This window comes from Rhynchophorus ferrugineus, unplaced genomic scaffold (assembly GCF_030347505.1).
Source record: "Rhynchophorus ferrugineus isolate W39M unplaced genomic scaffold, kcgeb_rfMv2 rfM8, whole genome shotgun sequence".
Taxonomy (NCBI): domain Eukaryota; kingdom Metazoa; phylum Arthropoda; class Insecta; order Coleoptera; family Curculionidae; genus Rhynchophorus; species Rhynchophorus ferrugineus.
Genome location: NW_027472587.1, coordinates 20,243,496 through 20,269,546, shown reverse-complemented (window position 1 = coordinate 20,269,546; position 26,051 = coordinate 20,243,496). Strand labels below are relative to the sequence as shown.

The following is a 26,051-nucleotide window of genomic DNA, read 5'->3' as shown; positions in this document are numbered from 1 at the left end:
TTCGTGAATTTCTTGAAAATACACTTTTCATTGCATAACTTAAAAACTAAAGGCTGTATAAAGATCAATATACTACCATTCGATGCATCATAAAATTCATCATAATCGCTGTAATTTTCATTGGCCTGTCATTATTTGGACAGAAATGACAACAAAAACCTTCAAAATCGCAAATTTTCACGACTATATATAATTGCCAAATTTTTTCACCTCTCAGATTAAGATAAAATTCTCAAAATAGATGTATTTTGGGGTGAAAGAAACGAAAATCCATGTTAAATCGGCCTAGCATTTATAGTTCTTAAGATAAGGGACATAAACCGAAATTCGCGAATTTCTTGAAAATACACTTTTCATTGCATAACTTAAAAACTAAAGGCTATATAAAGATCAATATACTACCATTCGATGCAGCATAAAATTCTTCATAATCGCTGTAATTTTCACTGGCCTGTCATTATTTGGACAGAAATGACAACAAAAACCTTCAAAATCGCAAATTTTCAGGACTATATATAACTGCCAAATTTTTTCACCTCTCAGATTAAGATAAAATTCTCAAAATAGATGTATTTTGGGGTGAAAGAAACGAAAATCCGTGTTAAATCGGCCTAGCATTTATAGTTCTTAAGATAAGGGACATAAACCGAAATTCGTGAATTTCTTGAAAATACACTTTTCATTGCATAACTTAAAAACTAAAGGCTGTATAAAGATCAATATACTACCATTCGATGCATCATAAAATTCATCATAATCGCTGTAATTTTCATTGGCCTGTCATTATTTGGACAGAAATGACAACAAAAACCTTCAAAATGGGTAAAAATCGCAAATTTTCACGACTATATATATGGAAAAATTGCCAAATTTTTTCACCTCTCAGATAAAGATAAAATTCTCAAAATAGATGTATTTTGGGGTGAAAGAAACGAAAATCCGTGTTAAATCGGCCTAGCATTTATAGTTCTTAAGATAAGGGACATAAACCGAAATTCGCGAATTTCTTGAAAATACACTTTTCATTGCATAACTTAAAAACTAAAGGCTGTATACAGATCATTATACTACCATTCGATGCAGCGTAAAATTCTTCATAATCGCTGTAATTTTCATTGGCCTGTCATTATTTGGACAGAAATAACAACAAAAACCTTCAAAATGGGTAAAAATCGCAAATTTTCACGACTATATATATGGAAAAAGTGCCAATTTCTTTTACCTCTCAGATTAAGATAAAATTCTCAAAATAGATGTATTTTGGGGTGAAAGAAATGAAAATCCGTGTTAAATCGGCCTAGCATTTATAGTTCTTAAGATAAGGGACATAAACCGAAATTCGTGAATTTCTTGAAAATACACTTTTCATTGCATAACTTAAAAACTAAAGGCTGTATAAAGATCAATATACTACCATTCGATGCAGCGTAAAATTCTTCATAATCGCTGTAATTTTCACTGGCCTGTCATTATTTGGACAGAAATGACAACAAAAACCTTCAAAATCGCAAATTTTCAGGACTATATATAATTGCCAAATTTTTTCACCTCTCAGATTAAGATAAAATTCTCAAAATAGATGTATTTTGGGGTGAAAGAAACGAAAATCCGTGTTAAATCGGCCTAGCATTTATAGTTCTTAAGATAAGGGACATAAACCGAAATTCGTGAATTTCTTGAAAATACACTTTTCATTGCATAACTTAAAAACTAAAGGCTGTATAAAGATCAATATACTACCATTCGATGCATCATAAAATTCATCATAATCGCTGTAATTTTCATTGGCCTGTCATTATTTGGACAGAAATGACAACAAAAACCTTCAAAATCGCAAATTTTCACGACTATATATAATTGCCAAATTTTTTCACCTCTCAGATTAAGATAAAATTCTCAAAATAGATGTATTTTGGGGTGAAAGAAACGAAAATCCATGTTAAATCGGCCTAGCATTTATAGTTCTTAAGATAAGGGACATAAACCGAAATTCGCGAATTTCTTGAAAATACACTTTTCATTGCATAACTTAAAAACTAAAGGCTATATAAAGATCAATATACTACCATTCGATGCAGCATAAAATTCTTCATAATCGCTGTAATTTTCACTGGCCTGTCATTATTTGGACAGAAATGACAACAAAAACCTTCAAAATCGCAAATTTTCAGGACTATATATAACTGCCAAATTTTTTCACCTCTCAGATTAAGATAAAATTCTCAAAATAGATGTATTTTGGGGTGAAAGAAACGAAAATCCGTGTTAAATCGGCCTAGCATTTATAGTTCTTAAGATAAGGGACATAAACCGAAATTCGTGAATTTCTTGAAAATACACTTTTCATTGCATAACTTAAAAACTAAAGGCTGTATAAAGATCAATATACTACCATTCGATGCATCATAAAATTCATCATAATCGCTGTAATTTTCATTGGCCTGTCATTATTTGGACAGAAATGACAACAAAAACCTTCAAAATGGGTAAAAATCGCAAATTTTCACGACTATATATATGGAAAAATTGCCAAATTTTTTCACCTCTCAGATAAAGATAAAATTCTCAAAATAGATGTATTTTGGGGTGAAAGAAACGAAAATCCGTGTTAAATCGGCCTAGCATTTATAGTTCTTAAGATAAGGGACATAAACCGAAATTCGCGAATTTCTTGAAAATACACTTTTCATTGCATAACTTAAAAACTAAAGGCTGTATACAGATCATTATACTACCATTCGATGCAGCGTAAAATTCTTCATAATCGCTGTAATTTTCATTGGCCTGTCATTATTTGGACAGAAATGACAACAAAAACCTTCAAAATGGGTAAAAATCGCAAATTTTCACGACTATATATATGGAAAAATTGCCAAATTTTTTCACCTCTCAGACAAAGATAAAATTCTCAAAATAGATGTATTTTGAGGTGAAAGAAACGAAAATCCGTGTTAAATCGGCCTAGCATTTATAGTTCTTAAGATAAGGGACATAAACCGAAATTCGCGAATTTCTTGAAAATACACTTTTCATTGCATAACTTAAAAACTAAAGGCTGAATAAAGATCATTATACTACCATTCGATGCAGCGTAAAATTCTTCATAATCGCTGTAATTTTCATTGGCCTGTCATTATTTGGACAGAAATGACAACAAAAACCTTCAAAATGGGTAAAAATCGCAAATTTTCACGACTATATATATGGAAAAATTACCAAATTTTTTTACCTCTCAGATAAAGATAAAATTCTCAAAATAGATGTATTTCGAGGTGAAAGAAACGAAAATCCGTGTTAAATCGGCCTAACATTTATAGTTCTTAAGATAAGGGACATAAACCGAAATTCGCGAATTTCTTGAAAATACACTTTTCATTGCATAACTTAAAAATTAAAGGCTGTATAAAGATCATTATACTACCATTCGATGCAGCGTAAAATTCTTCATAATCGCTGTAATTTTCATTGACCTGTTTATTATTTGAAGATACATAAATGACAGCAGGGAGTAAATATAATTTTCACAAAAACAATGTGCAAAATTAAGGGGCTAAACTAAACGATTGATGGCGGTTCAGCTGTTTTTTACTTACCCGTTCAAAAAATGTCACACGAGACCTCGGACTACACCCGGCCGCGGTTACTATGGATTACCGCGATAGGAAATCGCTAATTGTCCATTTCGGCGTCACAGCCGCTGCTTTCGTTATATTACGCGCCAGAGAACAAACAGAGGCGCACCGCGGACACAGAGAACCACGGCCACCTGGACCAGAGTGGAGCGCGCGGCGACCAGCCTCGGCGTTCGTCGCGCGAAAACCCGCGACTCCGGCCGGGAGATGTACAGTTAGGACGCGCTGACCTTGAACTTGACACTCCGCGGCGATGACGACGGCCGATCCGCGATCGGCAACAGAAAGAAGGCAAGTTCAAGGATATACGTGGCGCGCGGGAACCCGTAGCAGGCGAATTTCAACTACAGAACATCGAATAATGGTATAGAAGAAGATAAAAAATGTATAATGTATTGCCTACCCCAAACGGAAATTACTTTTAACATCAGGTAACATTCTCTTTCTCATTTTATTCTAATTAAGAAGAGACACAATTCTGTGGGAGGCCGGCGAAAATATGGAAATATCTGCAAAATTCTTCAAAACATTAGTGATGTCAAACTTAAGAGGTTACAAACCGGCAAACGTTATATTATTTTTTTGATAAATTTTAAATCGTTACTTAATATTTAGGATTACTCTGATTGAAAATGCCGATACCAATAAATAACAGGAAGGAGATAATTGGGGCCCCTTCATACCACTAAAATGCGTTAGAACTATACGTATGGATACTGTTGAATATTAAGTTCTGGGGTTTTCATTCAATATTTTTATTATTTTGCAGGTTCGCGGAATATTTGTAATAAAATCTATCAAAAAATCGAAAAACAATATAATGTTGGATTCACTGAAAAGAAAGCATCTACATACTCTGATGTTAGTTCTATTCGATATAAAATTTATGAGATATATAAAAACAGTGAGTAGTTGTTACAACATATGTTACATTATATGTGTATATATAAACATAATTTTATACAATTATTTCAGAAATAACTAATAGTCTGGAAAGTATCCATATAAAACTTAGGCATATACGGCTCTTTGCGGGATGTAAATCATACCTTCACACTCTGCTGGCAAACACAGGATTTAAATAGTGTAAATTTGTGATAACCCACAAAGAGGTCTAGATATTTCAAAATTAAACATTAGGCCACCACTGGCAAGTTGCTGATAAAGGAGATACACCGTAGATCAGATGGTTGAACAATATGGCCACATAGAGTAACGTCTACCTTTCTATCACCACATATTGAATCAAATGAAATTGTCGTGGAATCATGAAAATATTACCCACACTTTAAAACCAAGATGTGTCCAAATGAGGCAATGACAAAATTACACTGAAGGTAAATGTAATTATACTACACGAAAAGTTTTTGTAACCCTTTTAAAAGTTGTTTGTAAAGTGCCATCAATTTAAAAATTAATTATTTTGAAGGGGTTCATTTACTTGAAACACATTTATATTGGTTAAGAGACTTATAAATAATATTTTGGCTTAAGGTTCCTTAACCGAGAAAACCTTTTCAACAGGGATGTTAATAAAATACATTAATACAAAATAGTATAATACAATTTACAAACCAACAATATAAGCTTGATTTTATAGACAAGAGATTATCATGCTTGTTTTATTATATTGTTAATAGATGCTTAAGCTGTCTTTTTAACTCCTCGATTTTACCATAATAAAAGCACAGCAGTAATTTTGAAATATGTCATATATTTTAATTTTTTGTTGCTTCTCTTTAAACTATTACTTTTGGTGTGTTTTCTCCATTTTGACGTATATCCTAAGATTGAACTGTTTTTGAACATTTTATTTGTTCCATAACTTTCGCAATAACATTGTAATAATAATAAATAAGTAAAATATTAACAGACACAGACTTTCAGCAATGCTGCTTTGTTTTCACTATGAGGGAACGAAAAGGTAGAAACCTTAATACACGTTATTTGAATTGCTAGCACTAAGGAAATATGAAATAAGGAAAAAGAGCTATAGACAATTTTGATTGAGTTATGTTATGTTTTCAATTAGATTGCAGCCACTTTTATATCCGCAGTTAATTATTTTTTATTTATATGCATCATATATATATCCATTCTTATGCTTTAGCTTTTTGATATTGTATAATATTTCTATTTTTATAGAATTTTATATTAATAAATGGTTTTGAAAAATTACATTTTCGTTTAATTTGAAATTTAATTGGTCAGTAGAATGTGACGTCAGAGGTTAGTCACGTGATGCGTATGAAATCGTCGACCAATAAAATGCCCTCCTTATAAAATATTCTCATTACAGGTGCCTGTAATGGTAATTTAAACTAACCAATGAAATTCAGCGAAATGACGTTCTCAGCGCCTTCCTGCTAAGCAAAACAATTTTAAAATTATTTGCGTTAAGTTAACACTCTATATATATTACTCTATGATGCTTTGCTTCGAAGCTTGATTGATGCTCGGACCCTACTTCAAACTAAACCGCTGACAGTGTGGCGACCGCCCCGATCCATTAGACTACCACGCATTCAGCTACAAGTTGGATGGATTGGTACCATGCAGTGCCCGGCTATAAAAAACCATCGCGACGACGTCTTGCTGTCTTTTCTCTACCCCCTTGTAACAGTACCACTTCCACGGCGCTACCGTACTTCCTCTACCTAACCTAATATCCTGTCCATTCTCCCGTCGACTAAATGCATCCTTCAATAACCAAATAAACAAATTTTTATTCAGTGTTTTTAGTTCTCGTGCAAATTCCTTCCAAAAATAGTAGTGTTCGGACAAACAATCGCATCGGCAGCCACAAATTTCGACCGACCGACCAGACGAACATTCCTACAGTAGGTTAAATAAATAAGGTTTTTGTTTATTTATTATTTTTTAATTATTACAAGGGTTATTATTACGTACATATTTTATTTAAAAACGTTTTTCTTCTGTTAAAAATCTAAGTTTGATTGTTCTTTACTTTTTAAAGAGTTCCTTATTTATTTTTTAGGATCGGTTCAATTTTTAATACTAAATATGCGAATATGTAGTATTTTCGACTAACAAGCCAACTACGATCCGATCGGCACTGTGCCGATAAGAATGCACGGCCAAAAATCCAAGCTTTATTAATTACCGAACAAGTAAACAAACGAATCAAACGGGATAAAAACGAAATACCGCCTGAAAAATATATATTTGTTTACATCCGTTACTATGCGAATAACATACAAATACCGAACCCAATTAGAAATATTCCGCGAACTGCCATTTATTCCTGATCAAATTAACTGACGGTAAGGATATATCGAGAAGGCCGTGGTATGGAAAATAGGAAAAAAATAAATGTTACTACCGCGGACGATTGCCACTAACCTATCTGTAGATGCGATGTTGCCGATGTCCACGTAAAGCACGTAACAAACAGGACAAATAGATAAATATTACTAGATTAAAAAAAAAACAAAAGAAAATTTCGAATGGTGTGATGGGCGACACCAAACAATTGAAATTCCTAATAAAAACTACTTGAAAGTGATACACCAAACATTATATTTTTAAATTTTAATGTTTACGTCAAGTGAATATCGAAAAAGTATTATTGTTACAGAATATGTTTTTATAATAAATAAAAAATAGTCTATGCAATGTTAAATATCTTTGCAATGCAATATATTGATGTGTGACACCACAAATATTATTTTTTATATTTATTTGTTACTTTCGTTTTCATTAATGTTTTCAACAACTCAGTTAAAAGCTTTTATTTATATTATTTTCAGTTATTCAATAAAGACGAGTGGCATATTAGTAAATATGAGCAACATAATAAGTATCTATTGATTTTGAGTTAACTTTTAATTCCCTTAATCGCTCTAAAATATTCATAATTGTAAAATCGCATTGTGATTAATTATCTTTCAAACAGAAACCTTGGCTTAACTTATGCCTCAACAAAATGCGGACATGTAAACAATAAAAACGACAAACATAACCAAATTACTTCGAATGTTAAAAATATTTAAGTCAGCGTTCATACGTGAAGATGACATTTGAAATATGCAGCTTTTCTGGACAAAAGTAAATAATAATACTATATTTCAGTAATAAACAGCCTATATATCACCAAATAGGCTGTGACAATAAAAAAAATGTATAACGTCAGTTGTTTCTTATTCCTTGCCCTAACCTGGACACGTTAAGCGACTGTCGCAAACAGAAAACAATAGATAGAGGAACAAGGCGATTACGTTTTGTTTGGTTGAGAAAAAATGAATACGTTTTACTTACGTCGTGGTTAAATTAACAATAAATCCGTTTTTCGAACGTCGCGATCGATCATAACCGTCGGTTACAATTGAGAGTGCCAGTATGACATTTTCTCGAGAAGAATCCGTCGATTTTTCGACAGTTCCCCGTCACACGAAAACAAAACAAGAACGCGCGCGGCGGACCGACCTATCTCGCCGGCTCGCATCATGCCAAAACAAACGAGCGTCGCCGCGTTGCCACCTGCTCCTTCTCGCGATTCCGCGTCGGGAGCCCCATCAAGGCCCCCCGACCGTTTACGTAATAGGTTGGCGCGCGCTGCCGTTGCACAACCAAGGTCGCCGGCTTTTCGGCGATGGGTCCGCCGAACCTTCCTGCCGGAGAGAAAATCCGGGCCTCCTGCGATCGGACGGCGACGCACTTCGTTTTCCCGTCCTATCCTCGGAGTACCGGGGCGTCGGCACGTTGGGACGTTACCGGGACAAGCCGGGAAGACCCGCGGGATGCCCTTTTCGCCATTGACGTCAGTCACCGGCTGCGTCGCAGTAAAAGGACGGCGTTGCCAGATGGACGGGGACACTTTCTGCGACTGATCTAGATGTGGGTCGCGGGGTACCCGCTCATTAGCGGTTGAATGACGCAGGGCGCACTGTTTCCGGGGTCTTTGGTGATTGGCCACGTTTTCCTGCCGACAGAAACGAAACGCGAGCTTCGCATGGTCGCTGTTGACGCGCCGGCATGTTTGTAAATAAGACGACAAACCCAAACGAAGGAAGAAAAAACGTAGCCGCGCACGGTCCGGCCGGAACGATCGTTCTAGCCTCCAGCGGCGCAAAATCCCCCCACGACCAAAACAACCCCTACCGCACCGGCCGAGGTTGCGCAACGTTATCCCCTTCCGCCCGCTCGGATCGATCCCGCACTTCCCGGACCCCGTTCCCACGCCCCACACTCACCTGGACAACAAAGAAGCCCCGAACGGGGCCCCAGCGGACGCTCCGGTATCGCGTACACCACACCACAACACGCTCACGTTGCCAAAACAAATGAGAGTCGGTCCGCCGGGCAGGTGGCCGATGTTAACGGGGGGAGGGGGGAGCGGTGAGACGACGAGAAGAAAGAGGGGGCAAACTGATGCGCAATTCCCCCCCACACCGACCCTTCCGGGCGAACGTTTCTCCCCACGCGCGCATATCTCCCCCCCGACGACGATCGATAGAGCCCCAAACCCGTAACGCCATCTCGCGGCCAAGGTCACCGGGTCTAGGTCAGCGCGGCTCTAGGAGATCGACTGAAGAACGTGCGCTCCCATCTAGCTGGCGGGGGTACGTTAAAAATCATCGGAGTCCGAAGATTCGGCTACTCGCGTCACTATTCGTATCTTGGTCGGCGCAACATATTTCGCGGCAAACAAAAAAAGATAAAAGTCGATGTTGCCATATATACCGCCCGGCTATTTACTTTGTGGATGTAAATTATTAAAAAAAAGTTATACTTAATCATGTTTCTTTCATGACAGAGTAAAAGGACTCATTTAAAAATTATATGTTACTAAAACTGGTATTCACAGAATTCTCAATATAAGACCGAAAATATATTTGACCCAAAAATGAATTAAAATATAAATGTCTGTATATTAAAACATTAAAATATATGCAAACTATCTCAAGAAATAACACTCACTAATAGATTTTGAATTGCATTTAATTAAATCTAATTTCGATTAACTTTCAATAATCAACAAATTAATTAATAAGTGTAAATTAATACTGAACATCATAACAAAGTATCATAAGATAATTTTAAGGAACACTATGCTTTATTATATTTGATAAACTTTAAAAAAATCTTTAGCCCCTAGCGAGATTCGATCTCAGTACGTTACTGTCGGCGAGCTAAACTCAGCCCGAACGGCTACCGGCTGTTCCTGATTGCTTGATTTAGGCGTTTTTCGTTTTATTGGATTATATTTATTTGTAGGGCATATTACACAAAAATATTAGGTTTAAAAATTCTTCCTCGATATAAGTCTTAACCGTGCAAAATTTAACGCCCCTAGGTGACCCCGTTTTCTTCAAAAGGGGAGGCAAGATTTTCGCTAAGCCGATTAATATATATAGTCAATTCAAAACAGTAATGACACACGTGACAAATATGTGCCTGTCAAAAGTTGTAAATTCGTTTGACAATCAGACAATATTTTCCTTTATAGTTCCTCATTTTATTCCATTTAAAAAGAGATAGAATGCTGTTAGAGAAGTTCCAACATGTAATCGAAAGAGCCTGTAAAAGTTGTTCGCTTTTCAAACGTCTGCAAAATTCTTCAAAATGTATTATGTAAAACATTTTATGTAATTTACTTCTTTAGAAATAAACCTGAGAAAAGATACACGGTAGATCATTGAATGTTATGGTTACTGAATGTTATGGCCACAGAGTATTATGTCTTAAAGTAAATCATGTTATGTATTACATTTTTGTTTCATTAAATAAGAAATGGCATTGCTCTGAATTAATGTTAGGCATTTACTTAACTTATTATTAAAACTCACACTCGGGACTCGCGCGCCAGCGTTATATATTCAATCTACCGGACCACGGTGATTTTTAAGGTATCATTTACAAATGAACATAGTCGCGGAAAAGGCGAATATCAATCAAAGCAGCTCGGGTCCGTCTCTCGATCAACCCTCTCCCCGGAACGCGAGGTTTTCAAGATCAAGGTCAGCCCGCCACGCCCACGTCCTTCCTCACTACGCCCCCACTTGGGGGAGGTAGTGGGGATGGTTAGTGAGACGGTCGATAACGATATTTCTTATTTTGGCGACTGGAAGGGCGGCGTAACTGACGGCCCTACGTGGGCGCAGATGTATCAATCGATGGCTGCCCCGAATTGCGCAACGGGCGAGACCAGGGAAGTCGAAAAAATATCCTTTTTTTTCGAAAAATATCAGTATTTTTTACGACCGATAGTTACATTTGAGAATATCGAACTTTTAGTTACCAAATAAACCATCGATTTGGAGAGTATCGAAATTTTGTTTTGAGATCTTTTGAGAATTTCTCGCGTTGTTTGGTATTGACACTTCCTGTTCGCCCGTATATTGATATTTTTCTTCGCGGCTGACACCCCAGACGGGATTACCTATCGGATTTTCCGGAAAAAATCGACATTTTCGAGCCAAAACACCGTACCTAACCTCAACCAAAACCACACACGCCGAGTCCGAGCGTACATTTTGACAACGTAGAATAAAACAAAAACCACTTACCTCGATCGAATTTCTTCCCCTCGGGATCGATGTCTTTCACGTTGAAAATATCTTCGAACAGAACGCCGGCCATCGCAAACTATCAACACAACAAGCACAAGCACAATGACAACAACGATGCCGGCACGAACACTGACGTTTCGTTATGTCAAATTTTTCTTCTTTTATTCAAGCGAAACGTCAGATCTCGCGAATTTCGATGGTTTTAAAGAAGGAGAAATGTTTACATATGTCGTAAAAGTCAAAGTTCAAACATGACTGAATTTGTAAATAACTAAATTCGGCGTTATTTATCAAAAATATGGCTTCTCTTCCGCCGAGAAGAAATCCCACGCCCACGAAGATATCGAAACAGAACCTCACTCCGTTACAGATACTTTTGCAGATGGGTTTTCCCAAGCATAGAGTGTAGGTATTTTTTATTAATTTTCGGTGATTCTACCTTGTGGATAGTTGTCGATAATAAATAACGGCGTTTCGTAGGGAAAAAGCGTTAGCCGCTACGGGAAATCGGGGTGTTCAGTTGGCGTCCGACTGGCTCTTAGCGCATGTAAATGATCCCCTCTTAGATGACAACTCGCCCAGAGAATATATACTGTACGTGTGTCCGACTGGGCCCTTTCTTGATCAACTACAATCGTTCTGGCGAAAATCCTTCAACCTGTGCGGTTGGAATGGCGCTCATAACTTCACCCCACACATAACCTTGGTTTCGTTCTTCAAAGCCCCCGACGAGGATGCTCCCCATCTAGCCCAGAGCCTGAAAACCGTGATGGAGCGACAAGGGGCGATATTAAATGAGTCCCTGAAGCTCGAGAGCTATATGTCGCCGAACTTCATGGGGTTCTTTGTGGCTGAGGAGCATGCAGATTATTTGAAACGTATAGCGTTACAGTATGTGAAAGAGGTGTCGAATGCTAGTAAGTATTTTTGCCTTGTGTACGAAATATATAATTTAATTGTTTGTAAACAGAGTGTAAAAGTGACTGGTGACGTTGTTTACAGTTATTAGTGATACTTATGAGCAATTTGACGCTCTGACAGCTTGTTTTCCATGGTGTACCACGACTACGGCTCGTTGCATTCCACGAGGTAGCAGATGTAAGATCCATTCAAGCTTGACAGTGTTGTTATTATTTTTTTTAACTATTTTTTTAAACGCTTGCCTGCGCTAGTTACTTGCCTTGGTCGATACTACTTAACGCAGCTTTGTATCCACATAGTTTCCTGCAATTCACGCTTCCCTCTCTGTACTCGACTTATAATAGAACCGTTTTCTTGTAGCCATCAGTCTGGAGCCACACGTTAAGTCACTCCACCTGACGCTGGCCTATCAGTTCTCCAATACACAGTACCAACCGCTCAAAGCACTGGTCGAAGAACTGGACTCGACAGTAGCAAGTAACTGGGAGCTGCGACTGTATTCCAGGGATCCCAGGATCAATGGGAAACAAATTCACAAAGTAAATATCTCGTAGGTAATAAGGCTCTGGTCTTTAAGGCTAAACTCTGCTTGGACAAACCAAATTTAGCAGTAAAACATTATAGTCCCTGTTTGTTTTTCCAGGTTATTCATCCCTATAATCCTTCAGAATGTGACGAGCTTGAACTTCACACTGGTGATTATGTGTATATATCCAGCGAGGCCCTAGCTAATTCTGTAGATGGTTGGGTCGAGGGCACATCATGGCTCACTGGACTTTCAGGATTGTTACCAGAAAGGTATACGACTAGACACCGATACCAACAATAATTAAGCAACTGGCATTTTAGTTACACGGAGCGTACAGCCGAATCTGACGCCTGGACTTTACACAAGAAGGTCTCCATTAACAGTATGACCCCCAATCCCGACACCAAACCCGCTAATGACACGAAATTATCAAGTAAGCGCGAAAAAATAACACCGCAAAAACGAATCAACACTAAACCCGCGTAGGTTCGTCCCTTTCGAACGTCAGCCTGGAGCCTTCGGTGTTAAACAACGACGAACTACTACCGCCTCGTCCTCCGGACCTCAACGACATCGAAATGGACACTGTGCCGAGCAAAGATCATTTTTACGAAAACCTTATCGATATCCAGAGGAACGAAATCAAAGAGGTTAGTCGAAATTAAAATCTTGATATTGACACATAAAACAGATGAAACCGAACGTCAGATACTACTTTTGATGTATTTGTCAGTATATTGTCAAATAGAATTTATTTCAAGACGTTTGATGTGTTTAAAACAAGTGAAGAGAAACTTATTGTTTTAAGAAGATGTAATTCCAATTTGTCAGATACAAATATTTCAAATAGTTTTGATACAAAACAATTGTAGACTATCAACGTCCACGTATAAATATTTTTAATGTTTAATTATATATAAATATTATAAAGTGAATATATTTTTTTTAAGGAAATAGTGTATTTTTAGAGTACCGAGGAACCTCAAACTCGGAGCGTGTTTTTGATCAGGCACGGTGAACGCATAGACTTCACTTTCGGTGGCTGGGTGCCCTACTGTTTCGACGAGACCGGAAACTACATACGGAAGGACCTGAATATGCCGAAAAACCTGCCCGAACGAAAAGGTGACGCGAATACCGACACCCTTGCGATCTTTTAAGAGTACGGTATTTTCCTAGGTGGTCCCAATTCGTACGTGAAGGATTCCCCTCTTACTACGATGGGTTTGTTCCAAGCCCGCTTGGTTGGGGAGGCCCTGAAGGATCGAAACGTCCACATCAGTCAGGTGTATTGTTCTCCATCGTACAGATGCGTGCAGACGTGCGATTCCCTCCTCCAAGGCATGAACAGGTATGAAAGTTTAGCTATAATCGTCCACAATAGAAAAATCAAGTTAACTCGTCACTCATCGTATACATTTGTAAACATCTTCATTTGAAACCTCACTGACAGATGTCACTTTGTGGTATGCGTCATTTCGTCAAAGTGATTTTTCTATTCTCAATAACTGTATATATTTATTACGTACCTAAGAATTTTTCTTTTTGCCCAGTCCTATATCAGTAGAAAATTGTATGCTTTTTAAAGGAATATATTTAATCAAATACGTATTTTCCCACCAAATCAAGTTGAAATACTGAATAAAACATGAGGAGAAAATATCACTATGCATGAAACTATATGAATCAATGAATCTGAAGGAAATAATATGAGTTGTTAAGACATGCTAATTCCATATCGATCAATTGATTTCTGTCATAAGACATGCATTACTAGATATTTTCGTTTTCTCTCTCTTATCGTTTATTCTTTCACCGCCAACTTTGATCGACTTCCGATATATTTGCTCCGAAGTCACCCTTAAGCTTGAAATAGCTTGTCGATTAATTTTCAAGGATCCCGCTATTTTTTCTGTATTTTGATACTATGCTTTATTGGAGATTTTCAAAAAAATATATTATTTCCCCCTTTTTTCCGATACCGTCACAATAACCGTTCTGGAGGTCACCATACTTTCATTAAAATGATACATAACGTCTCGTCTGAACTCAGCCAGATATTTCTTTATATCGAAAGGAAAAGATAATGTTTCGTCAACCGAAGCTTTTTTTTAGAAGGGCGGACCCAAAGTTGTACACCCTGTGGAAGACCATTGATTATTTCTCCACGCGTCAGAAATTAATTTTTTGTTTTTTACATAGAAAAAACGAGCTGCCCATTAGGATCGAACCAGGATTATTCGAGTGGATGGCGTGGTACTCCCCTGAGAACGTACCCGAGTGGATGGCACCCGCGGAGTTAACAGCCGCCGGTTACAACATCGACGAGACCTACGTCCCGATGGTTTCCGAACAGGAACTGAAAGAGAGCAGGGAGAATTGCGAACAGTTCTACCTGAGAAGTGCCTTCATCACTCGAAGTACCTTTCAAAGTCTGGCGGATCCGCATTTTCTAACCCCGGACGTTTTTCAGGTACCCTCTCCGCCAGCGGCAGGGGAAACGTGCTGCTGGTAGGTCATACGGCCACCCTGGACGCGTGTTCTCGCGAACTGGTCGGGAAGAAGGCGAGGTCCTTCAACGACATGAGCAAGGTGATCCAAAAGATTCCCTACTGCAGTCTGGTCGAGGTGAGGGGTAGCGGCAACGCGTGGGAGATCCTGGAACCTCCCTGCCTACCTTTGACTCACTCGGCTAACCAAAGATTCGACTACAAGATCCTGCTGTGAAGGGATCGATCGGTTAAGGTTTTCGACACATTCCAGTCGCCACAGGCAGCTAATCAGTAATAAGAAAAAGACGGTGAAGCTAGACTGTTAGGATTTACGCATATCCCTAGATTTTTAAACCCTAAATGAATGTTGAAGATGTTTTATCGGTATGGAGTATACACAATATAATTGTTCTTGAACAATCGTGAAAGCTATTAAATAAATATTATGTTAAAATTGGATTTTCAATACATTATATATAAACATATAAAATAATCGAGATGTGACACAATAAAATTGGCCTAAAATGGCTTACTTGATTTTATATTTCAATTTCATCATCGATTAAGACAAATTAAACGTCAAAAATAAAATTGCCACTAAAAAGCGTTCTTAATAATATGAAATAACTGAAAAACTATAATCAAACCAAATATAAATCGTTGATTTTTTTAAAACTTTAAATTTTTAAACTTTTTTTTAAAATTTGTACCTATATATGGAGTTTTTCAATTCAATATACACAAAACACAGGAAGAGGGCTTGTGTACATTTTTTCAGAAAGTCCTAAAAACACTAAATTGAAAACAATAAAAATGTAGGAAGAAGTTTATATCGATATTTATTTAAAAAATCTAACTAAAAATTTTGAACTATTCAAAATAAAACAATTGGGCACTCGGACAAGATCCCTAAGAATGCAGTAAATAAAATCAAAAATAATAAATATTAAAGAACGGAAAAACTATATCAAACCAAATTTAAATCATTGATTTTTTGAAATTTGACTTTTGTATTGGCATTGAAGTGACACCTATTGATTTTTTTAATTCATTATACACAAAATACTGGAATAAGGTTAGAACGTCGTAAAAATACTAAGTTGGAAAACATCACGTAGAAAGTAATGTACATTATTTAAAAAATTTAACAAAAACAAATTATACCACTTCAAGCAATTAGCTATTGTTTTCTATATAGTGATTTGACAGTTGTCTTGATGTTACTGTATAGTCAAGATTGCTTACAAAACTGTAATGTTGCCAGGTAACCAATAATTTAAATTTATTTTATAAATACGTAATCAAACAAAACAATTTGTTTGTAGCGTTATGTATGTATGTTAAATTTTGCACTTTAGAATGCGGTAAAAGAATTGTATAAGACCGAATATTATATCTTTTTTATTCTAAACCAAATACAATAAGTATTTCTGAAAAAATATACAACATATAACAGTTATCAATAATAAATCTCTTCGAATATAAAACAGTGGACTTGTTCGATGAAGTTTCCTATCTCATAGCTCACTTAGCACAGACCGGCATCCTTTAACTTGGCGATGAGGGTATCTACGTCTGGCACGATTTGTCCGGGTTGTTTGGTGGGAGGTTCCTCCACGCTAACTATCTTAATTCTGGGACTCACGTCTACCCCGAGGTCTTTCGGAGTCAGTTTTTGGATGGGTTTCTTTTTTGCTTTCTGGAAATGTGGGCTTGAGTCATGGAAAAGTTTGAATTTGTAGGTTTCATTACCATGATATTGGGAAGGGTGGCATATCTGGGCTCGTTCAGTCTCAAGTCGGCGCTGACCACCGCGGGAAGTTTGGACTTGATGACCTCCAGGCCTCCGTCTATCTCCCTGGTGACCGTGATGTCGTTATCGCCTTTCTCGATCTAAGAATGCGCGTCTAATTTTGGGATTTCATTATTTATGAACACGTACCTTGGAGGCGAAGGTCGCTTGGGACCAGTCCAAGAAGCCAGCAGTCATTTGGGCTGTCTGGTTGCAGTCGTCGTCGATTGCTTGCTTGCCAACGATGACTAGATCCACCTTCTCGTTCTGAGCGATCTTCGCGAGGATCTTCGACACGTGAAGAGGCTGCAAGGTCTCGTATTCTGGACCGGATATCTCCACATGTATCCCTTTATCAACCCCCATGGCCAACGCCGTCCTGAAGGATATAAAAGATAGTTTAGACGCGGATATATCTTAACAGATTCCGGATTCATTACCTGAGCACTTCCTGGGACTGTGCGGGTCCGCAAGACACTGCGATGATCTCCGAAGCGATCTTCTTCTCTTTCAGTCGGACTGCTTCCTCCACGGCTATCTCATCGAAGGGATTCATGGAATGTTTCACGCCATCGGTCACTACGCCCGTTTTGTCGGGCTTCACCCTAATCTAAATACGAGAGACGAAGTACCGTTTTTTTTAGGTTAGCGAACCCACATAATAACCTCGTCTCTACTTACCTTCACCGCATAATCTATCACCCTTTTAACACCTACTAAAACACGGGCCATTTTCCTCTCTGAACGTACAACCGACCGTACCAAACTCAAAACCTTCTAATCGAGTGAACTTTGCTCTGTTTATTTGGAACTTGATTCGGCTAGGCGCTTATTGAAACGCACTTGTTCGGCGACGCGCCGATTATGCTTAGTGCGTTCGAATAAGCGACCGTTCTAAAAAGAGGCTGGGCCGGCACAGCGCTCTTGACCGTTTTTTAAAATTGGATTTTGATGGTTTTTTATTGTTATTTACGGATAATATATATGCAATAAAATGTATCGTACAATTTTAGTATAGTGGCTTGAATGGAAACCCCTCGAATAGATATAGAACACTCACTAACAACAGAGGTGCACTGATTTTTTTAAAAATAGATTTTTTATTGTATACCCTAAAAATTGAAAGTTATTATATGTGTATTTTGGTATACAGATATCCAAACATTTTTTAAAATGTGCATTCATTGTATAATTGAAAAAATAAATGCTCCCTAAAGTTATTGTAAAATCATTTGATTCGACGTAAAAGTATTTATAACCTCAGTAATATTCGCTAGTCTGTAATTATTTGTACGGAAACGACAGCAAAAACTTTCAGTCTGTAAAAATCCCGAAAAAAAATTATAATGAAATAAATTGATATCAAAACATTCATTTTTCAAAAATAGCCATTCAGGTTAGTTTCCTTGTTTAAAAACATTTTTTTCTCTAAGAAGAAATTAGATTTACCTTTTGTATCATTCCAGAGGACCGGTTTTTGCTGCGCTTTAAGAAATGATGTCGGTTGGTAGCCTCTTATATGCGTGACACCGCGTTATGACAGAGGTTGTGAAACTTTGACATTATTAAATTGGTTATAACTCATCCAGTAAAACAAGCAACTCGTCGTAAATTACGTCGAATTAGGGATGTTGGCCACCGAAAAGAATATCGATATATCATATATCGGAGAAAAAAACCTTTTTTTAACAAAATTTTCTGCATCCTTACATCGAATATATTGACAATAGAATGCTGGCTGCTGCGGATATGCCAGCACGTCACCGAATCAGCCAATAAAATTCCGTTTATATCGGTACTGGTGTGTCGTGCTGCTAAATATCCGCAAAATTCATCAAAACACCAGTGAAAATAATTGAAGGTTATAAACCGTCAAACGTTTAGGTGCAATGATAATTGGCAACATTTCTTTACGTTATACATTTTGAGAGATTAGATAGGATTAGATACTTTATTTATTATCAATTTTTACACAGCACTCTGGACGAGCGAAATGCTTTTTCGTCACGTCAGTGTTGACCACCGCTCGCACGGGGTAGCCGGTTCCGATATGACAGTTTTCCGTGCAGTACATGGCGGGAGGACACAAATCCTGCCACGGTCCAGAGTTCGACAACGATTCTTCGAAATAGATACCGTTTTCCCTCAAATACGGCGAGAAATCCGACAACGTGGGCTGGGCGTACTTTGATTTATATTCGGATGACAGCCCGCTGAAAAATGATTAACCGTCAAAGATGACATTGACACTATTTTTGCCTCTGAAACGGAGAAACATAAAAGGCTATTTAAATGTTTTGAACAACCGGTCGAGATACGCTAAAACGTCCTTTACTAGTTACTCTTCTTGGTTTATGTATAAGGAATGGGATCTTTTATCGTCAGAAAATATATTTGACAGTTCTGAATCATAACTTCCGATATCACTGACTGTAAACGTCTTAATTGTCAATGTCAAAGTTGGGTTAAAAAACTAACATATACATAAAAAAAATTTAAATACGTACAAATTGGGGACATTTTTTGGTTTGTTCGGCACAAATCTGTTGGGGAGCTCTATCTTAAATATTTTCTTATCGTACATATTCTTATGGCCCCGGAGTTTCCCGGGTATTTCGCCGGTGAATCCCTAAAACACGCCATTTTATTCCGAAAAAATAGTCATACAACCTACCTTATGAGTTCCGTTGGAATTGTAAAAAGTAATTAGATCTTCATGTGCCTTTTTCAAGTCTTCAGGGCTATACGGAACATATTTAGATCGATTCTCGGTAAGGTAAATATCCAAATATTTGTAGTAACCCTTTTCGGCGGGATTGATATTCGGCTGAACCGCCCGATATGTTTCTGGTATCTACAAGAGCTTATGTTAACGAACTAAAGAAATACGGTGCACCTAACCTCGCATTTAATATTCGGTATTCTGTCGTTTTGACGTTGACAGGTGACGAACCGATAGGAATCCTTCATCAGAGATAATCTAGGCGATTTGGGAGGCGGTGGTTTTTTGATTAACTGAAGGAATTGTATCAATGAGAACGTCACAGCATAAAAATGAAAAATAAAACCTTTTCCGTGATATTTTGTACGTAATCCACGCGTTTTGAGAGTACGCCTCGATCGTTACCCGATAAAATATCATTTTGACCGGATTTTTGCCAGTATTCCTTTTCGTAAGTACTCTTGCATTCGTCTCTGATGGCCACGTCTTTTTGCAAAAGCTCGGGTTTTATCTTCGATCGCACCCTCTATAAAAAAGACGACACCTCCGAACTCCAGCTATTCCTCAAACGAATCGGGTACTTACACAATCGAAATCTTGTGCTATATTCGGTATGTACCCGTGATTTTTGCTCGTCGACGTTCGATAGTCCGTACTCTTACTTGCCAGCAACGGTGTTCCGTAATCGATATGAGAATAAGAATTTTGGGTGCATATTAAGGGTAACATTGTAAAACAGTGACGTTTATTATTAAACCGGACCGTATTGTTTATTTGATGTAAACAGAATTTCAAATAAATAACAACTGATCTAACAAACGCCAAATAAAACACGCGATGGCGCCATCTATAATACTTTTTTATTACTTAATATGTATTAATTATAAGGCATAGTTCCAAAAATGTGTGTAAAATTATGTAATAGGAATTAAAATTAGGCTAATATAGTAAAAATATTTTATGTTGATAGACTGAATATTAAAAAGTAAGTGAATTGTTAAAATATTAGGCAACATACTGTACAGGAAAACTAAAATCTAGTGTTGGGAACAATCGACTGTTTAGTAATTGACTACTTTTTATTATCGTCTATTTTTACTAGTAACTAAGGTACTTTAATATTAATTAATGGTAAAATATGTCCCTATATTAATTACTCTGTCTGTGTTTGAAAATACTTTGATAAGAAAAGAAGAAAAGAGAGAAGAAAATTTATATACAATTTTTTTTTATTAATACATTTGTGACAAACATTATTCTTTTTAGACCTGGATTGGAACTTACAAAATAAGAATATATTATAAATATCCTCCATATACCATCAGGTATCATATTGAACAAGGGATTAAATTATTTAGTTCAAACAAGATCATTTTATATATTTATACATTCATAATGCATTTTTGACTTACTTTATGAGATGTCCTACTAATAAGACATATATAGAGAAACTTACTCTAGGGTAATAATATTTAATATTGTAATAAAACGTGTTATAAGAATACATATTTTAATTAAAAAAAAATTAGAGTTCTAAACAATTATCATCTACGTATTCTATAATGATATCACTCCCGTTCACTAGCGTATTTTCACTGAGCAACTTCTCTAAATTGATGGACATGTCTCTGGACACTATACACTTGTCATTGAAGTTGAATAACCTCAATTTTTTCTCGTTGCTCTTGTTATTATTGTTTTGTAGCCGACATTCCAATGCCATGGCATCTATGGTTCGACCCAGTGACCAGGTTTTCGACACAAACAGTGGCTGATTTAGGGAATCGTTAAATTTGACGTTGAAATACACCCTGTCGGTGGTCGGGATGCTTTTAAGTCCTGTGGCTTTATTCTTGATCTTCATCAGTTGCACCTTGGCGGCCATCTCACGATGTTTCGTTTTTGTCTTTGCTTGAGCGAGGTTGGACGCGACTTCCTGGTCGACCAGGGCCTTAGCAGCGTTGAAACTTTTCACCGGCTCATCGTACCTGGCCCTTTCCTTGTCTAGTTGTTCTTGTGACTTGGGATTGCACTCGGTTAGATGGCGATGTTTTATACAGAAATGCCTATCGCATCTACAAGAATCAAATACCATTAAATATGATAAAACTATTAATAAAAATATGATATACCTTTGGCACACTAAAGGAACAACACTTCTCTCCTTACAGCCATCTTTGCTGCAAATATAAACCTTTTCTACAGTTTTGAGCTGGTCTTCATCCAAATATCTTGATTCCGTACAGATCTGGCTGTGTGGGTTAAAGTGCAAGAGGGAACAGAAGACCTTTCCGCAGCGACAGGTCAACGCTAGAAAATCCAACTGTTTACAGCCAGGGTCCGCGCAACGTTGTCCGATATCGGGCAGTTCCATGGAGAAACGGTAGAACGAAGATGATAAATAACGTTTAGTGATGATCGCTGAGACTAGTGAGCATAATATCGCCCCACTTCTGCTCCTGTTCCTTGAGGCTTAACAAGACGTCTCCGGAATCCGCCTCGGGATCGGCCAGTTCGTAAACAGGAACGTCGATGTCGTCCTCAGGGAGCTTATCCGATCGCCAAGAGTCGTCGATCAAGTCTACGAAATGACCCTCTACGAGTACGTCACCGTCAGACATCTGGGAATGGATAAAACGGACACAAAATACTTTATATTTTATGTCAAAGACACGTGAAAACCGATCTCCCAAATATATAACGTAAATAATGTAAACATAAACTATAAAGTACTCTCTATTAACAAAACATTGACAATTCTGTATATTTTGATTCGCTATTCTAAGGTTATTTCAACAATTAGTGATGCAAGAAAAATATCGAATTAACTTTATATCGATATTTTCTGAAAAAATATAAAAATAACTAATATATTTTTGTAACAATTATTTTTCAATATTCTTTCTGATTAAATGAAATATAATTTTTAATAAACATTTAAAAATGGTAGTTAATATTAAAAGTCAGTCACTTCTCTTTAAGGCATCTAGAAAAAACATATTTTTTTATATATTTCACTTTTTTTTTTAATATTAATATTTTTTTGTAAAGCACGGTTAATTTTTTTTGTAAAATATCGATATTTTTACAACTATAGCAAAAAAAATATGGATATTTTTTAAAAATATAGAAAAGAATTATCGAAATTTTTTTAAATAACTAAATATCGATATTTTTTCTCGATGGCCAACATGATATATATTTATGTAGGCTAATACTTCACTTTTTTTTTAATAGTAATATTTTTTTTGTAAAGCATCGACATTATTTTTTTTGTAATATATCGATATTTTTTTTCCTCTATCTATCGATATTTTTTTAAATAACGAAATATCGAGAATTTGTATTTATGCCAACACCATTATCAATAATATATTAATCACAGATTACAGAGATTTCTGTATTCTGTGTATATTAATCTTGTATCACACGCCTTAGACGCCAGGGTGCGCCAAGGATCATTATGAAAAATAACGTCGGAAAGTAAGGGCTATTAGCACCGTTGATAGTCGCTAAATATTGGAACCATTTCAATTTTAAATCGAAAGAGTTATCAAAAAAGTCGAAAAGTCAACTAAAAAGAACATAACCCAAGGAACAGAAGTTTTGATATTATATTTAAATATAAACAACTGAATATTTGGTAGACTATTTCATTAGATGCTGCCCATCTCTAGTTTCTTGAAATAGAAGTTGCCTACCTCTTAGATAGAGCTGAATTTCCTTTTATCTTTTTCACGAGAGAGGGAACAATGTACCCTAGTAATTTGAATTGTAAAGTAAAAAAGAACTTTAATGCCTCATAACCAATTTTACAGATCTATTTTTGATTAAATTGTACGGTTTTACTTATATAAATGTCTAAATATATGGAATAAAATATACGCTTCTCCATCTTTTCACAGATGTCTCCGTCATCTCTTTGCTATTTTAATGTCGGGGTAGCCAACCTAATTTTCATAATGCGGATAGAACTGAATAATTTAAAACGATATCCTGAACCAAACCTGAATTATTTTTGTTACGATACAGCTTTATAGTAAAAAAATATGACTAATATAAAATTATTTCTTATAGTTGTAATATTTTATTCAATAAAAATGATATATAGATAGTCTAGGGATTTTCAAACTTGAAATTCAAGGACATTTTGAGTGGTTCCCAAAGTTTGTTGCAGTTAGATTTGTTTCTTTTGGTACGCTTTTTTTAGACTATTTTTTGTCTGGCATATTCAAAATAAAGCCGATGGAATCTGTTATTATGATGTACGCGCCCGACTATTGGGAAAGTAATATTAGGAAGCGTGAATATATCTTAAATTCCTACAGCAGTGAATATGAAACAATAGAAAAAGAGGTTTACAATGCCCTCGAAAACAACAGGTCTATCAAGCAAATAAAACGAATCCAAAACATTTACGATTTGGGTCAGTTACTGATTAGAGAACAATTTTTGATCACCAAAAACCCAAGTGCCACCTATTACAGAGTAAGTATAAGTATATGTTTAATCAAGAGCTCCCAGTGTGCCATGTATCTTTTTAGGAGAGACGATTTGTAGCAATCCCTTCTGACTATTATGAATTGGCTCTGAGGCATAATCTGGATCATCGGAGATGTGGTTTAGACCAATTTCGTTTTAGTACCAAAGTTTACTGTGGTGGTGATAGTATTTTATTTGCCGTTCAAGTAATCAATAAATATCCCAGTGATAATTATATTGAACCAAAAAATAGTCATGAATATTTTATTGACTATGCTATATCATTTTATTAGATTTTATGCTACACTACAATATCATTATATGTATAAATATCATTTTTTCAGGTATATGTTTTTATATTTGTAAGAGAATTTACAATTTGTATGTATTTTTTATAGGAATATATGTGTTATAGATTTATATCAGTCTATTCATTCAAGAAACACCTCAGATATTATATTATCAGTTAAGATAAAAATGTAATCTATTTGTAATATTCCACCTGCTAGATGTGATTTATTAAATGTCATGATCTCGAAATAATTGTACCACATTTAAGAAACCATGTGTAGAATCTTTATGAAAATTAGGAAAAGATAGCATAAGCCTTAAATGCTAGGATTCTTACATTTTGGTGAAGGAACTTGGTCGATTTTTTTTCAGGTTTGCCAACACATTGACCAGCCTTTGAATATTATGTGTTGTTCATTGTCAATTTCATATGTTATCCATGGTTATGTATCTACTATATACTGGAATCGCTTTTTTGCTGTTCTTATCGTGATATTTAAAAATTATTACGTTCTGGCGAAGGAGCTTCATTCAATTATTTCTCGTCTGTTTTCCTTTGTTTTTATATTGATAATTGATATAATTTGACCGAATGAATTGATTTATTTAAAAAGTTGCATCCTTGTTTTCATTTCTATTAAACAATGGATTCCAAACACTCAGAGCTGGTCGATTTTTGGTTTGATTTTATTAAAATATCAGCGTCACCAACTAGAGTATAACTTCCGTATTTTGTTGTACCAACTTAATTTTGCTTGTACTTTAAAATGCTTCGTTTGTGTTTTTAAAAGAGAGAGACAGTTTACTTATCCAATATACTTTCTCGCTTATATTTTATTCATCAACAGCGACATGCAGACGCTGATTCAGATGTTTTTTTAAAATTAGTGTTGGGAACTATCGACTGTAATTTACTACTCGTTATTATCTATTTTGATTTTGTTACTATGTACTATCGACTGTTTCAATCGTGTACTTTTAGTTGCTATTTTTGATTCTACTAATTTATTCGACCGATTTTTTACGTTCTGGCTCGTACGTTCAATAATCAATAAAGCATTTACTTTATTTAAAAAGCTCTAGTAGTTATTGCGCGATAATTTTTAATTGTCATTAATTTTTTTTATGATTAGTTATGTTTAATTTTTATTTAGTATTTATGGTCATTGTACATCTTTAGTTTCTAGGTTTTGTTTAGGTTCTATTGTATTGTCTATAATTATTATACTATGTTATTAAAAAATAGCAATTAACATATTAAATTACGATAAAATATTTGTGGGGTATTATTCCATTCCATAGAAGAATTTCATCCTTTTTACAGATCCACAGAACATTCAAATATAAAAGTAATTCTTCTTCGTTTAAAAGGAAATTATTGCATGTTACATGTTAATAGTATTCAGCAATTACTTTTTTATTTTCGTTTTTAAAGTTAGTACGTGAAGGAATATGTACATCATCTCCAACATCTCCGTCTCGTTTCTACAACCGTTGGAAAATATATACACTCACACAAAATAACAGCCCCAAGCAATTATCGCCGTCCTTTTCTTCCTCACAATTTATACAGGAAAGGCTTGGTACATCTTTGTCCGACGTCAAGAATTAAAAAAATATTCTAACCGTACATTAGCTAGCTTTTTGGCTATCGACTG

General features: G+C 36.0%; 7 protein-coding genes across 13 annotated transcripts in view; 2 read left to right on the top strand and 5 right to left on the bottom strand.

Annotated features, from left to right (window-relative positions):
* The window catches only part of Rpb8 (DNA-directed RNA polymerases I, II, and III subunit Rpb8), a 47,317-nt gene extending 36,011 nt beyond the window's left edge, over nucleotides 1-11,306 (bottom strand). The window contains exon 1 of the mRNA XM_076412889.1: nucleotides 11,162-11,306. Within this exon, the coding sequence (XP_076269004.1) occupies nucleotides 11,162-11,234 (73 nt within the window). The 5' untranslated portion in view covers nucleotides 11,235-11,306. The remainder of the gene's footprint in view (nucleotides 1-11,161) is intronic.
* Nucleotides 11,307-11,377: 71 nt separating this feature from the next.
* Epp (Ecdysteroid phosphate phosphatase) lies at nucleotides 11,378-15,560 on the top strand. 5 transcript variants are annotated; one of them, XM_076412868.1, is made up of 11 exons: nucleotides 11,378-11,569; nucleotides 11,645-12,081; nucleotides 12,167-12,262; nucleotides 12,446-12,624; nucleotides 12,729-12,883; nucleotides 12,935-13,047; nucleotides 13,101-13,264; nucleotides 13,583-13,739; nucleotides 13,794-13,965; nucleotides 14,817-15,034; nucleotides 15,088-15,560. In XM_076412868.1, exons 1-11 carry the CDS (start codon nucleotides 11,463-11,465, stop codon nucleotides 15,339-15,341), a joined length of 2,052 nt encoding a protein of 683 aa, XP_076268983.1. In that variant the 5' UTR covers nucleotides 11,378-11,462; the 3' UTR covers nucleotides 15,342-15,560. The 5 variants fall into 5 exon arrangements, with proteins under 5 accessions (XP_076268983.1, XP_076268984.1, XP_076268982.1 ...); XM_076412869.1 differs by having other exon boundaries at nucleotides 11,379-11,569; nucleotides 12,167-12,253; nucleotides 14,817-15,038; nucleotides 15,092-15,560; XM_076412867.1 differs by having other exon boundaries at nucleotides 11,379-11,569; nucleotides 14,817-15,038; nucleotides 15,092-15,560.
* Nucleotides 15,561-16,494: 934 nt separating this feature from the next.
* Nucleotides 16,495-18,464, bottom strand: Etfb (Electron transfer flavoprotein beta subunit). Of its 3 annotated transcripts, none has more exons than XM_076412885.1 (6): nucleotides 18,348-18,464; nucleotides 17,580-18,010; nucleotides 17,339-17,508; nucleotides 17,049-17,277; nucleotides 16,859-16,999; nucleotides 16,495-16,805 (listed from the first exon to the last, which is right to left on the bottom strand). In XM_076412885.1, the coding sequence occupies exons 2-6, from the start codon at nucleotides 17,628-17,630 to the stop codon at nucleotides 16,635-16,637; spliced, it is 762 nt and encodes a 253-aa protein (XP_076269000.1). In that variant the 5' UTR covers nucleotides 17,631-18,010; nucleotides 18,348-18,464; the 3' UTR covers nucleotides 16,495-16,634. The 3 variants fall into 3 exon arrangements, with proteins under 3 accessions (XP_076269000.1, XP_076269001.1, XP_076269002.1); XM_076412886.1 differs by having other exon boundaries at nucleotides 17,580-17,695; nucleotides 18,348-18,444; XM_076412887.1 differs by lacking the exon at nucleotides 17,580-18,010.
* Nucleotides 18,465-18,835: 371 nt separating this feature from the next.
* Nucleotides 18,836-20,415, bottom strand: LOC143201670 (uncharacterized). The gene is made up of 6 exons (XM_076412881.1): nucleotides 20,206-20,415; nucleotides 19,967-20,146; nucleotides 19,800-19,913; nucleotides 19,573-19,752; nucleotides 19,406-19,527; nucleotides 18,836-19,111 (listed from the first exon to the last, which is right to left on the bottom strand). The coding sequence occupies exons 1-6, from the start codon at nucleotides 20,347-20,349 to the stop codon at nucleotides 18,850-18,852; spliced, it is 1,002 nt and encodes a 333-aa protein (XP_076268996.1). The 5' UTR covers nucleotides 20,350-20,415; the 3' UTR covers nucleotides 18,836-18,849.
* Nucleotides 20,416-20,834: 419 nt separating this feature from the next.
* On the bottom strand, nucleotides 20,835-21,994 carry LOC143201672 (AN1-type zinc finger protein 1). Its single transcript, XM_076412884.1, has 2 exons — nucleotides 21,753-21,994; nucleotides 20,835-21,695 (listed from the first exon to the last, which is right to left on the bottom strand). The coding sequence occupies exons 1-2, from the start codon at nucleotides 21,992-21,994 to the stop codon at nucleotides 21,146-21,148; spliced, it is 792 nt and encodes a 263-aa protein (XP_076268999.1). The 3' UTR covers nucleotides 20,835-21,145.
* A 34-nt stretch (nucleotides 21,995-22,028) lies between these two features.
* LOC143201681 (anaphase-promoting complex subunit 13) lies at nucleotides 22,029-22,241 on the bottom strand. Its single transcript, XM_076412896.1, has one exon. It carries the CDS (start codon nucleotides 22,239-22,241, stop codon nucleotides 22,029-22,031), a length of 213 nt encoding a protein of 70 aa, XP_076269011.1.
* Nucleotides 22,242-23,758: 1,517 nt separating this feature from the next.
* Nucleotides 23,759-24,522, top strand: LOC143201663 (uncharacterized). Its single transcript, XM_076412863.1, has 2 exons — nucleotides 23,759-24,108; nucleotides 24,165-24,522. Exons 1-2 carry the CDS (start codon nucleotides 23,866-23,868, stop codon nucleotides 24,393-24,395), a joined length of 474 nt encoding a protein of 157 aa, XP_076268978.1. The 5' UTR covers nucleotides 23,759-23,865; the 3' UTR covers nucleotides 24,396-24,522.
* Nucleotides 24,523-26,051: the final 1,529 nt, after the last annotated feature.

Excerpts from the sequence above, each read along its gene's own strand:
- Etfb (XM_076412885.1), bottom strand. The coding sequence starts at position 17,630 with ATGGCCCGTGTTTTAGTAGGTGTTAAAAGGGTGATAGATTATGCGGTG. Across the intron at positions 17,509-17,579 it reads TGATAGATTATGCGGTGAAG|ATTAGGGTGAAGCCCGACAA; the intron begins GTAAGTAGAGAC and ends TCTCGTATTTAG. Across the intron at positions 17,278-17,338 it reads CAGTCCCAGGAAGTGCTCAG|GACGGCGTTGGCCATGGGGG; the intron begins GTAATGAATCCG and ends TATATCCTTCAG.
- LOC143201670 (XM_076412881.1), bottom strand. The coding sequence starts at position 20,349 with ATGTTACCCTTAATATGCACCCAAAATTCTTATTCTCATATCGATTAC. Across the intron at positions 20,147-20,205 it reads TAGCACAAGATTTCGATTGT|AGGGTGCGATCGAAGATAAA; the intron begins GTAAGTACCCGA and ends TCTTTTTTATAG. Across the intron at positions 19,914-19,966 it reads TACAAAATATCACGGAAAAG|TTAATCAAAAAACCACCGCC; the intron begins GTTTTATTTTTC and ends CAATTCCTTCAG.
- LOC143201663 (XM_076412863.1), top strand. The coding sequence starts at position 23,866 with ATGGAATCTGTTATTATGATGTACGCGCCCGACTATTGGGAAAGTAAT. Across the intron at positions 24,109-24,164 it reads CAAGTGCCACCTATTACAGA|GAGAGACGATTTGTAGCAAT; the intron begins GTAAGTATAAGT and ends GTATCTTTTTAG.
- LOC143201672 (XM_076412884.1), bottom strand. The coding sequence starts at position 21,994 with ATGGAACTGCCCGATATCGGACAACGTTGCGCGGACCCTGGCTGTAAA. Across the intron at positions 21,696-21,752 it reads GTTCCTTTAGTGTGCCAAAG|ATGCGATAGGCATTTCTGTA; the intron begins GTATATCATATT and ends TGATTCTTGTAG.
- LOC143201681 (XM_076412896.1), bottom strand. The coding sequence starts at position 22,241 with ATGTCTGACGGTGACGTACTCGTAGAGGGTCATTTCGTAGACTTGATC.
- Epp (XM_076412868.1), top strand. The coding sequence starts at position 11,463 with ATGGCTTCTCTTCCGCCGAGAAGAAATCCCACGCCCACGAAGATATCG. Across the intron at positions 13,048-13,100 it reads TAATGACACGAAATTATCAA|GTTCGTCCCTTTCGAACGTC; the intron begins GTAAGCGCGAAA and ends AAACCCGCGTAG. Across the intron at positions 13,740-13,793 it reads AAACCTGCCCGAACGAAAAG|GTGGTCCCAATTCGTACGTG; the intron begins GTGACGCGAATA and ends GTATTTTCCTAG.